Raw genomic sequence first — 13,443 nt, 5'->3', positions numbered from 1 at the left:
GCTGGTTCTGATGCTGTCATCCTGTGCTTGGTAACAGGTCGTACAATCATCTTCACTACCCACCACCTGGATGAAGCTGAGATGCTCAGTGACCACGTGGCTGTTCTCCAGCAAGGGAGGCTCAGATGCTATGCTCCTCCTGCAAGCCTGAAGGAGACCTATGGCCAAGGACTCACCCTGACACTTACCAAACAGGTAAGGAGTGTCACTCTTTTATTTCACTGGGAAAGCCCTGTCCCATCCATGTCACTGGAAACAAAGCAGGACACTTATACAACAGTAATGTCCCACTGGAGGCCTTTTGTGAACAATATCCCAGGAGCCTAAATAATGCTGTTTAGGCCAAACAGTGAGGACTATCATCTGTGAACCCTAGGGTGCATTTAATCTTCTAGGAAGAAACATAAGAGGAGCCAGAAGGATCTGATACGTATCAAGAACAACTGTCAGGAAGCACTATGGCCAAGGAGTCTAGAAATAATTTTGACAGTGGTACTCCCTTCTGGAGGCTGAAACCCTGCCCATCATAGAGGCAGATAGCAAGGAGATGGTCAGGAAAGGAGAGCTCAAACCTAAGTCACATCTGTCACTATTGTTGCCTATTGTCATCCAGGAAAGGAGCAGAGATCCTGTGTTTAGAATACAGAAACTCATGATTCAGGTCCTCATGACTATCTTATTCTTGGTGCCCCTCAAAAAGTTTGTCCTTGACTCCATTGAGTGTGGTTTCTCTTTGACTTTTCTCTAGCTGAGGTGATTATATTGCTATCCAGAGAAGGCCCCTTTCTCTTTGGCTAAGAATCCTAGTTCTCACTTTTAGAACACTCAAACCTGTTTTTTGTTTGTTTGTTTGTTTGTTTTGTTTTGTGTTTTTTCTCTCTTTGGTGTCATAGTTTTGCAATATAACTGCTAGGATTTGAGTCTCCAGAGTGATTTTTTTTTTTCAGGGAAGGAGAACATCACTCCAATGCATTACTCTAAATGTCTCCAGGGCATTTGGAACCAGTCTGGGCACATGGGTCAAAAGCAGCCTCACCAGATTACCACTGTAGATTTATGTTTTATAAAATAGTAAAAAGGGTTTTGGATGATGGCTCAGCTGGTAAGGTGTTTGTCTTACAAACATTAGACATCGAGTTAGAACCCCAGAACACACATAAAATGCCAGGCTTAATAATGTGTACCTGTAATCTCAGACCTGAGAGGCCAAGAAGAATCCCTGGTACTTACTGGCCAGCCTGTCTAACTTAATTGATGAGCTCCTGGTTCAGTGAGGATGACCTTGAAGTTGTCCTTTGACTTCCACATTGGTGCACATGTGCCTGTGTGCACATACACATATATTAAAAAAGAAGAGAAAATGTGCAACACATCATTGAAAGGCCCCCTCCTGCTTAAATGCAGCAATCTATCCATGTTTTGAAATATAATTCTGAAATAACACATATATAAGTATATTACTCAAGAATTCAGTGATTGGATTGATCTTCCTTACTGCTTTCTTACCCATTTCTCTTTCTGGTAGCCTTCTGTCCTAGAAACCCAGGAGCCCAAGGATGTGGCTCGTGTTACATCCTTGATACAGGTCTATATTCCACAAGCATTCCTGAAAGATAGCAGCGGAGGTGAGCTGACCTACACCATCCCTAAGGATGCAGACAAGACCTGCTTCAAGGGGCTTTGCCAGGCCCTGGATCAGAACTTACAGCACCTACACCTGACGGGGTATGGCATCTCAGACACCACCTTGGAAGAGGTACATACTGATGTGGTTTATGTTTTCATGGCTAGTTCCATAGTCAGAAAGATATGGATGAATGTGGAAGAGAAGGAGACTACTGTGTATATTTATTGATTATTTATTTTCAAGGCCTGATTAGGAGACTATATCAATTACTTTTCTTGTTGCTGTGATCAACTATCTATTACAAAAACAACTTAAGGGGGATATCATTTATTTTGATTTCTAGTCCCAGGATATGCAGTCTATCATAGAGGGGATGTCATGGGGAGCAGGAGCTTGAGGCAGCTGGTCACATTGTATCCACAATCAGGACATGTGATGAATGTTTGTCCTCAGCTAGCTTACTCCTGTTTATTCAGCCAGGACCCAAATCCAAGGAACAGAGCACCTCATTTCAGGATGGGGCTTCCCATTCAGTTCTAATCAAGATAGTCTCCCATAAGTCTTTCCCGAGGCTTATCTTCCTAGTGGTTCCAGTTCTCATCATGTTGACATGTGAGATTAATTGTCACAGTCATGCATAGTGGGAGCCCAAACCAGAATTTAATATACCTCATTGGTGACTACCATTCAAGCAAATTGCATTCCTATATTTGAGAACTGAGATGTGTTTGAACTAGAATCTCTAGATAACCATTCTTTGGTAGTGACGGTACCTGCCTCTTCTGTGGACCTCTATTTGGTAGCTGTGGTTATACACTGGGCAAATAGACAAGTGTCAGATGATCTACCACTCACATGGTACTGAATGCTGGCTTGCTCCCAGTCCCAAGCTCCCTCTTTTCTCTGACACCCGGTGCTCTCAGCTCTTGGGACTGGGCTAAGAATAACCACTACTCAGTGTAGTCCCATCATAGTGGCCAGCCAAAAATTTGCTCATATTTTGAAGAAAAATGCTGGGTTGTAAAACCCAATGGAAGACAGACTTTGTGTGAGTCCTTAATATTATGCCTACATGTAACCATCATGTAAATTTTAATTTTACTTTGCTATTAACGATTGAAAGTGCTACAGATTAAAAACTAACAGAAGGACAGAATATTAAAGTTAAAATAAGCAAGGGACTATTGTGCTAGCCTCTCTAATTTAACTTACTGTTTTCAGATATAATGCCAGTGCCCAATAATTTTTGTAGTTGTTGTTGCTATTGTTAGTAGATGTTACTAATCTGAACCACATATTAGAAACTTTGGATAACTGTGGGACTTAAAATGGCCAGTTTTCTAAATTAGAGTGAGCATTAGAATGAGTTTCGGGGTAAAAGGCACAAAGCTGGGTTTGTGGTCTAGATCAAGGGCAAGGCAACCCTTGAGAAATCATTTGGTGTACATATATGTCCCTTCCTCCTCAGCAGTAGTCATGTTAGTCTCAGTTCTGGGACCTATAATTAACTATGGCTGGTAAACACAGTTCAGCAAATGAACACATTGTGGGGGAATAAGGGAGGGAGGGAGAAAATCATACCTGCCTAATTTTTATTATAGTAGCTTGTTAAAACTGTTCTACTTTGCTTTTATTATTAGTTGTTGCTATTAACCTCTTACTGTGCCTAATTTATGAGTCAGACTTTATGGTAGGAATGCATCAGGGAATGAAATTACAATTACAGGTTCTGCATCTGTGGGTTTCCGTAATTATGAGTTGCAACTATTCAGAAATAGCACCGTGTGTATAGAACATGTGAAGACTTTTTATCATCATCACTCCTCTGGAAATTAATATAATGATTATTCATCTATAGCATTTGCCTTGTATTAGACATAATATATAGTATAGAGATGAGTTACTGTGTGTAGTGAAATGTTGGTAGGTTGCATACAAATATTGTACCATTTTATATAATAGATTTGGTCAATTCTGAATTTTACTCTCTGTGGATATTCATCCTCTGTGAACACTTAGTGATAACTATTTGTCTGTAGAATTCAGGGCCAGTTATTGGTCTTGGAATGTATCCTACATGGACAAGGGAGGGCCACCAACGTTCCTAACTGATAGCAGCCATCATATATTTTGTCTCATGTCAATATTCATAGATGAGTATAGAACAAGAAGATTCATAGTCTTGCATGGTTCTATATTCATATTTAGAACACCTTTCACTCTCTACAGATGGTATTATTCGTATTGCTAAGTAAGGAATCTGAGCCTTAATAGGCTACTTTCTTTATCCCAAGTAACACTGCTCATAAATGATGGATCTGCATGTGGACTGAAGCTTTCTCTGACTGAATTACATTCTTTGAAGATTCTTCAGGTGTAATTTATTCAATTCTTTGAAGATGCTTGATCTGGGCAATGCTCTTTGTTGTATTGGCCAACAGGGCTAGAGAACACCCATTTCTCACTATCTCTACCCTGTCCTTTTTGATAGAGTAAGTAGAGCATGAAGAAGCAAGTTAAAAAAAAAAAACCCAAAAAACAAAACAGCCTAATATGTGTTCATGCTGTCAATGAGCTGCTGTCTGGGCCAACAATTGCAATCACCATGACCCTTTGTCATGGTGGCTGTTTCCTGCTGTTGATCCAGAAGCCTTGATATGAAGAAAGCCTGAAAGTCTGGACTCTCCATCATCATTCAGTGGTTTCCTTTCATCCCCTCACTGCCTACTATCTTTTCTTCATGATGTCTGTCCTGAGAAATTCTGTGCTTCCTCTGTGACTTGCTCAAGGAGATGGAGCCCTGGGAGTGCTATGCTTCCCTGACACCCTCCAAACCAGCAGCATAGAAAGTGGGAAGTGTTGTGAGTGCTTGCCTAATTGGTATTAGCTGACTGATTCATATTAAGTTTCAGAAGAACAATGACAAAAAAGTCTGTACATTTTCAGTATAAACACAGTGCTTTTTCTGAATATTTATAACCTATAATTACCTGAACTCATAGATACAGCACCTGTAATTGTACAAGCTTCAGAAGACATGCCTACCTCCTGAGACTAGTTACAGTAGAAAACGCATCAGCTTCACCTCAGACAGTTCTGTTTCTAAATATTTATTTATTTCATGTTATGTGTATGTGAGTGCATATATGTAAACCATATGCATGCACAAACCTTCAAAGGTCAGAAGAGCATGTAAGATCCCCTGTACCAGGAGTTAAAAGCTATTGCAAACTACCATGGGGAGGCTGGGAACTAAACCTGGGTCCTCTGCAAGAGCCATAAGTGCTCTTACCCACAGAGCCATTGCTCCAACTCCCTGCAGACAGTTCTAAGTCCAGATATTTACCCCTCTGAGCTCCAAGACCTTGGAAGAATTACTCAGTCTTGGTAAACCTTAGTTTGTTTTTGTTGTTGTTGTTTTTGATTGTTTAAGATAGAAAAAATGAAAACCACACTGGGATTCCATCACACCCTGATGGCTATCATACAAACAACAAATGATGAAGAGGATGTGGAGAAGGGAACATTTTTATACTGCTGATAAGAAAGTAGGTTTGTGTGACCACTATAGAAATTAGTGTGGAGATTTGTCAGTATAACTACATTGTGATTTATCTGCATTGCTTCTGGGTATATACCTGAAGGACTCATTCAGTCTATCAGAGAAGTTTTTGTACATCCATGTTTACCAAAGCACTATCCACAACAGTCAAATTAAGGAAACAGTCTAGATGTCAACCAGTTGATGAATGGCTTAAAAGATCTGGCATATGTACATACTCTAGTTTTATTCAAATGATGAGATTTTGTCATTTCCTACAGGAAAATGGGTATAGCTAGAGATCATTATGCCAAGTAAAACAAGCTATATCGGGAAAGAACACCGCATGTTCCCTCTCATATTCAGAATCTAGACTTCAGGAGAAGACTCAAAAGGAAAAGGGTGATTATTTGAGAAGAGGAGGGGCACCAAGGAAAGGAGAGCAGGAAGGGGTCATGTAGAATGAAGCAAAGTATGCAATAGATTTGAATGACAATGTCATAAATGAATATATGCTAATAAAAACTAAATGCATGAACAAACAAACACATACACATACAAGAAACAGAATAGTTTTCATCGATATTCAGAGTATGATAAGTATTGGGTACATGACTTGGACAAGCTAATCAAAATGGTAATGCCTCATGTCATCTGTGGGGAACTGTCATCTCTTTGGAGTGATAGTGGAATTAAATCGTATTCATGCTCAAAAGTTCACTTGATCTTTAGGGACTTTTGATGGATTAACAGTCTTCCCTGTGCCAAAACAGAAGACCAGAGCATGTCCGATCCTCCTTTTCCTTCCATTGTGTCAGTCAAGAGTGGGCAGGTGTCTCCCTGAGTGCAGGTTTACAAGCCTGTGGCTCATTGAACTGCATACTCAAATGCGACTAAGACACCACCTGTCACCACTTCTGAAGATTGGAAAACAAGTCCAAATACTGGACAAGAAGGCTTGTATTTGAGTAGCTGGGATCTTGAGCCAGCATTTGTCATTTTTTCTGTAGAAATACAGTCCTGCCACCTTCAACAGTTGCTTCATGTCCTGGGTCTTAGGGGCTGGAAGGAGGGACTATTCTTAGTTTCTGTCTGTGTTTCCTGGGTGACTTGCTGTTCTGCCTTGTCTAGTTCTGAGAAACTTACTTGTTCATAAGCTCAGCGGGTGCTCACTCTAGGGCAGGAGACCTTGTTCATGTTGGGGACAGGAGATAAGTTAGCTTTTGGGGATGAAGCACGCATATCATTGAAATAACACATTCGTCTTAATACTTAGATACTTATCTGCACTTACACCTGTATGTCAGAAAGAGTGGCTGTCCCTTTTGTGCAATTAGCATCCTATTTATTTAATCAAAAAAAGAAACTTCAGGAATCTTTGTTAATATTTATCAGTTAGAAGGGTGAAACTGGGGGAATGCTTGCCTTTGATGTTTTATGAGCTTAAGTACTTTAAAACGGTGAGGCAGGTCTTCATCTTCTGGGTGGATGCTTAGCTTTGAGATGCTTGGTTAACTGCTATGGTTTATGCAGTTTATCAATGCTATTGTGAGGAGATGTTGATGCCCGAGGAAGGGTGATAGGTGTAATTTTCACTGAAAGGTATGTAATTCTATGCTGTCTTTAGTACATATGCTGTTCCTTCCCTCTTCTCTGTCAAGACTCTCAGGTATGGTTAGGTTTTCAGTCACATGGGAAATTGGAGAGTCCACTGAGGCTAGGAGAGCCCATTCTGCTGGCTGTACACTTGTTTTGTCTTTGTTAGTCATATAAGCAGAATTTTTCTGAATCATTTTCTCTTTTTGTAAGTAGTATTGTAAAGAAAAGTAAGATAAATAGAAAAACCCACCATGGTGGGCTCCAGAATGCTGCAGTCTGTTGAAGCCAGTTAGGACATAAATGTCTGTCAATATAATTATATCATAATCATCATCATCATCATCATCATCATCATCATCATCCTTGTTATATTCAGAGCTCCAGCGTCTGGAAGACTCTACATAGAAGTCAGAACTGAATTCTGTGTTTTCTTTCCCCACCTCTAGGGTGATCATGTTGCACACAGGGGAATCCATTCTGGATAGAGCCTGGTAGGGTGCCCTTGATGCTGTTCAGACTGACCTTGAGGATTGAATGATAGGAAAGGTGGAGAGGGGAGGCTCCAGGTGCCTGCCAGCCAGGGCCTTAGAGTAGTTGAGCGAGAAACCTGCTTCCACATCGTTACTTTTATATTCTCATGTGAAACAATAGCCCCAGGCATAACCCTCTATGAGAAACTAGCAACCATGGAAAGAATCACAATGTGAAATTCAATGGGAAGAACCTCCATGAACAGTGTGCCATTTCAAGATTATATCCCCCACTTTTATTTAAAATTGATTTTTTCCTCATGTCATACATTATGGTTATGGTTTTTCTTCCCTCTACTCCTCCCAGTTCCCAGATTCACCTCCTTTCTGTCTCTGATTAGAAAACAAGCACACTTTTAAGGGATAGTAATAAAATAAATGGAAATATAGTAAGATAAAACAAACTCACATATCAAAATAGGACAAGAAAAACAGAAAGAAAAGAGCCCAAGAAAAGGCATAAGAGACAAATATACATGGAGAGATCTTCTTGTTTGCCACCCAGGAATCCCATAAAAACATTAAACTATATATATATATATATAAAACCTAAGGTAAAAAGAGAGAGAAAAATACACAAAATAAAGATGAAAATGAAGTATAAGATAAAAATTTAAAGAAAGAAAAGGAAAAGCCCTAATATGACTAAGATAAGCAGCATCCAAAAATGTGGTTGAGTTCATTTTTTGTTGATCATCTACTGCTGAGCATGCAGCCTACACTTAAGAGTAGTTTGTTTCCCCAGTGAGACTGCCTTGGATAAATCTGAATTTTCATTTGCAAATAGTTTCCAAATAGTGATAGCTTCTGGGTCAGTGATGAAGGCAAGTGTCTAATTTTCTTTTCAGTACCAGGACACTTATCTGGTGCAGACCCATGCAGGCCCTGCTGCCTCAATCTCTTGAATTCATATGTGAGTTTGTCCTGTTGATTCAGAGGGTCTGGTTTTCATGGTGTCCTCCACCCCCTTTGGCTTTTACAGTCTTTCCTCTTCCTCTTCTGTAGGGTTCCCTGAGCTCTGAAGGAAGGGATTTGATGGAGGCATCCCATTTAGGGCTGAATGTTCCAAGATCTCACTTTCTGTATATTGTCTGGCTGTGGGTCTCTGTATTTGTTCCCATCTACTTTAGGAAACTTCTCTCATAATGGCTAAGCAAGACACTGGTCTATGAGTATAGCAGAATAGCATTAGGAGTCATTTTGTTGCTACTTTTTGTTGTTGTTGTTGTTTTTTTGTTTTTTAAAGAACAGTAGTATTTGATTTTACCCTAGGTCTCAGGCTTTTGGTCACTCAAGCAGTGTTGGGTATGGTTTCCATCTGGTGAAGTGGCCCTAAGTCAGATCAGGTACTTGTTGGTTACTCCTATAAGCTTTGTGCCACCTTTAAACTAGCATATCTTACAATCAGGGTGCCATTGTAGATCAAAGGGTTTGTAGCTGAGATGATGTTTACATTTCTCCTTTGGTAGCATGCCTTCCTGTACCAAGAATACTAACCCAATAGGGGTCACAGCTCGACTTCTCCTTGTTCAATGAGTTGTATAGGTGCTGTCTTCAGCAATAGGGCCTTGCTGTCAGTTTATGGAGAGCAATCTACAGTCTTAGCAACAGCCTGGGTTGTTTGGGGGTTCCCATGGGATCTCTTTGACCAAGCACTCAATTTGATGTAACCCAAGCTCCATACTAGAAATTTTGTTTGGTGACAGATATCCAGTTGGGGCTCTGGCTTCCACATTATTTGGTGATTTCATTTATATCACTTTCATATATGTATATATTTTAGGAAGCTTCCTTTGTATTAGGTTTCAACACTATCTCTCAAAGCTCAATTTTAGCTGTCTCTCCAAATATTCCATCTGTCATCCCCCTCTCCACCCACCTGTACACTTGATACTCCTGGTCCAGTTCCCCCATGTCATGCATGTATGCATGCATGCATGCATGCATGCATCCATCCATCCCTAAGTATTTTATTTACAGTGACCCCATATATTGTGTGTTCTTTGAGGCTATTGTGAAAGGTGTTGTTTCTCAGTATCTTTGTCATTTGTGTAAAGGAGGGCTACTGATTTTTGTGATTAATTTTGTATCCAGCTACTTTGCTGATACAAAATTTCTACCTTTTCACTCTGAGGTGATGTCTATCCTCTATGTTACAGTGTGCTTCTTGGATGCAGCAGAAGGACAGATCCTGTTTTTATATCCATTCTGTTAGTCTGTGCCTTGTTTTTGATGAGTTGAGACCATTAATATTGAGATTCATCAATGATCGGTGTTTTTTGATTCCTGATATTGATCTTTGGTCTTGTCTTTGTTGGGTATGTGTTGAGTTCAATGGTTGTAGCCAACCCCTTTATATTCTAGGCAAGTGTGGTGGCTTCAAGGTCCCTGGTAGAGAGTGCTTCTCTGAGTTTGTGAGTGACACAAAAAAATGAATATAGGCTAGGAGGCAATGTTGTGAGGACCACAGGAAAAAGTCTGGGGACTGGGGTCTACATCAAGATTGGAGTCCCCAGGAAATAATTTTAGGTGAAGAGGAACTCCTGCAGGCAGGCTGTTACAGGAATAAAGAGTAAATTTGGACAGGTGAGAAGGTTTGAAGTGCCAGGCAGGACAGCCTAGTATGGCCACTGTGTGCTTCTGGTAGAAAGCGTTCTTGTGGCTGGCTGACATAAAGAAACTGAAGTGGGTTAGATGGGAAGAGGCTCAGTGGGAAAGAGCTAAGCTGAGTCTGCACCAAGAGGCTGATTTCTAGAGATTGCTCCCCTCATTTCTAATGTTACATTAGATTCTCCACTGTTTGATGACTTATAAGAATGCCTTTTATATTTTAAATATCTCTATTTGTATTAACATTAACTTTTCTTTTCTTCAATATTTGGATTTGTGTTTTACCTATATGTGTTTTTATGCTTTTGGAAATTTCTCAATTCTCTCTCCCTTTGACCTTTTTTTTCTTAAAAATATGTGTTTGTTTATTTATTTATTTATATACAGTAAAAATCTAAGCTATTAGTTTATTGATTACATAAAGCATTGGCTCCACTATCTTCAAAATGCAGTGGTCTTTTATTCAAACTACCTTCTTAAAGGGATAATGTACCTGTGTGACTCATGTCTTTATCTTCTTTTGTCTTTGTCCAGATCGATCTCCCCCCCTTTAGCCATCTTAACAATAACCACAAGAAGTAACAGAACAATTGCTCAATTGCTCTGGGGATGCAGCGTGCATTTGTTCAACTGTTGGAAGTGATTTTCTCCTCTCTCCTTTTGTCTGTGCTTTCCACAGCACCGATCCTAAATAAATATTGATTTCTTCAATCTTAAGTATTTCTTTTTGCTTCTCTCATATAGGCACACATGTTTTTAAAAAGGTTACTCTTCTTAAGGGAAAGCATAGACAAGGGTTAAAATACATAAAATGCCTATGAAACTTAATGAAACACAACGTATCACTGTCCTTGGATTGGTTTGAGAAAGCTATTTTAAATTACAAAAAGATTAAGTACCTTTAAAGAGTTTTCTTTTGTTGGGTGTTGTCTGTCAATGTCTCTTTACAGGAGCATTGACTACCTTCTACTGTGGCTATCGACCCCCTAGGCTGGTTAGCGACTCTGCGTGCTTTCTCTTTGTTTATCTGCATTTTGCCTGATGACTTTCTTGGAGTTGAGAAAACCTGCTAAGTAGCTTTCATGACTCTTTGTAGCTAGAAAGCAATTTTGCTTTAAAAATACAACACATTTTTAAAAAATAAATTATTGTCTCTATATCCCTAAGCCATGAAATTGACATTTGAAATTGGATTGCTCCTGAGCTTTGTTAATAAACAGTTAACTTAGTAAGTAAAGGCACTTGATTCCAAGACCAACACCTGGAATGTTTCCCAGGATGCACATGGTGGAAAAATCTGACTCCTGCAAGCTGTCCCCTGACCTGCACACTCACTCTATGTCACATGCACACAGGTATATGCACAAACACACTATAGTGAATAATGAAATAAGTGTAAACAAAAGAGCCATTTTCTACTGATGCTTGAAAATAGAGAATATGTCAACAAAGAACAGGTTTACCTTGTATAGGATTGAGAACCAAGGACCAAGGATAGCAGGTGAATTTGGCTATACAGATGAGAGTCATTTTCAGCAACTCTGAACTTCAGTGACAGTTTCTTGCATAAGGCAAACATGGTGAATTTTACTCATGTGTTTTCTTTGTTGCTTTGTGTGATTTTAATTTGCTATTTCAAGGCAAGGACTCACATAATAGCCCAGCATGGCTAGGACGTGATATAGCCCAGTGTAGTTGGAGTTATCTCCAGTCCTGCTCTGACCTGCAGCCACTCATTTTTTTAATTATTTAAACTGGCCTAAATGGCTCAGGCTTCTTGTTATCTAGTTCTTATATCTTAAATTAACCAATTTCTATTAATCTACAAGTTGCCACGTGGCTTGTGGCTTACTGGTACTTTTACATTTCGCTTCCTCTGTGTCTGGCTGACGACTCCTGACTCAGCCTTCCTGTTCCCAGAATTCTCTTCTCTGCTTGTCCCACCTATACTTCCTGCCTGGGTACTGGCCAATCAGCATTTTATTTATCAATCAATCAGAGCAACACATCCATAGCATCCCCAGGGTGGCCTTTTTGTTCATTTGTATATAATAATATTGTAGGAAGGTAAGGTGGGTGATTTCTTCCCATCTGTCAAGTCCTTCACTTTTTGGTACCTTCCATAGTTCCTCATCTGAATGAACTATTATTAGAGAGCTTGCCCTGGGTTATCTTCATAATTCTGTCACTTTCACATGCTTAGAAGAGGATGGTCTCTTTGATGCATTTCCTTATTTAGATCATTTGTAACTCATGGATTCTACTCCATTCATCCTTTTCTATTTATTCATTTTTGGGATTTCTTTGGTGCTCAAACCATACCAGGCTTGGCAGTGGCAATTCCTTCACATTGGTTTCTGTGTCTTCTAACAGTCTTTCTTTGAACATATTCTACTACCTGGCAAGGGGAGCTGTCTTCTGTCACATTATGGTGGCCTAGTAGGCCTCTAGGAACCTGATTTTCCATCAAGTCCTGGTTTCCCCATCTTTTGGTAGGGAGGTAGTTAGTGGCCTTAGGTTCTGTCTTGGACAAAGCATGCTGTCTTTGAAGCTTCTCTTTCTACTTAAATATTGAGAATCAAGAGCTCAGTTCTACTTGATAGTAAGCACTTATTCATATTTCCTCTGTGATTGTTCCTGTCTTGTCTGATAGTGAGAAACTTGATTCTTGTCCGTGATGTTTTTCTGTTTCCCCTGACCTCCAGGTCGCCTCTCTTGGGCGATCCTCCTCCATGTCCACTGCAGTTTATACTGGCCCCAACATTAACATATTCTCTCCATCAGCAGAAGGAAGAGAAGAAGGCAGAGAAGAGAGTAGGTTTTAGAGGCTTGAAAATGTGTTCTCACTTTCACCTCCTTTCTCCCCCTCCCTCCTTCCCTTCACTTGTTTACTTTCATTAAAATTCAGCATATTTACTATTTTGAGGTTGCTTCAGTTTTGTACTTAAGTATTCTTGGTTTCAAACACTTCCAAAGTCAAGCGCTCCTGTAGTTTCAGTCCATCATGTTGGAGCCATGGAGCCCATGTTTGACATTTTCTGCTTATAAAGAGCTATTTTTGGGTGCCGTAGACCCTGAGTCTGACCTAGAGTTAACTTTTTTGAACCGGGCGGTGGTGGCGCATGCCTTTAATCCCAGCACTTGGGAGCCAAAGCCAGGTGGATCTCTGTGAGTTCGAGGCCAGCTTGGTCTACAGAGCAAGATCCAGGACAGGCACCAAAACTAAACAGAGAAACCCTGTCTCGACCCCCCCCCCCCAAAAAAAAGAGTGAATAGAGTTAACTTTGGTGTACCTTATTTCCCTTGTCACACCCATCCTGCCCTTACAGGCAAGCAGAGAAAGGCATTAAATTGCCCACCACCAGGGATTAGAGTTTAAGTAAGCTAGATGATGGCATGTACTCAGTCCTCTGCTTTTACTATCTCTAGACTATCTAAGGATGTAGCCAGTCAATGTTCTTGCTTCAGATATATTGTGATGATGTGATAGGTTGAATAATGAGCCCCCAGATATTTTTGTAAATGTCCCCTGTGTG

At 40.1% G+C, this 13,443-nt stretch overlaps 1 protein-coding gene across 1 annotated transcript in view; it reads left to right on the top strand.

Moving 5' to 3' along the window:
- The window catches only part of Abca13 (ATP binding cassette subfamily A member 13), a 428,395-nt gene that overhangs the window by 219,286 nt on the left and 195,666 nt on the right, over window positions 1-13,443 (top strand). Inside the window, exons 41-42 of the mRNA XM_036201460.1 lie at window positions 38-195; window positions 1,526-1,756. Coding sequence (XP_036057353.1) covers window positions 38-195; window positions 1,526-1,756 — 389 coding nt within the window. The remainder of the gene's footprint in view (window positions 1-37; window positions 196-1,525; window positions 1,757-13,443) is intronic.

The sequence above is a fragment of the Onychomys torridus genome, chromosome 10 (assembly GCF_903995425.1).
Source record: "Onychomys torridus chromosome 10, mOncTor1.1, whole genome shotgun sequence".
Classification (NCBI taxonomy): domain Eukaryota; kingdom Metazoa; phylum Chordata; class Mammalia; order Rodentia; family Cricetidae; genus Onychomys; species Onychomys torridus.
This window is presented reverse-complemented; position numbering and strand designations above follow the sequence as displayed.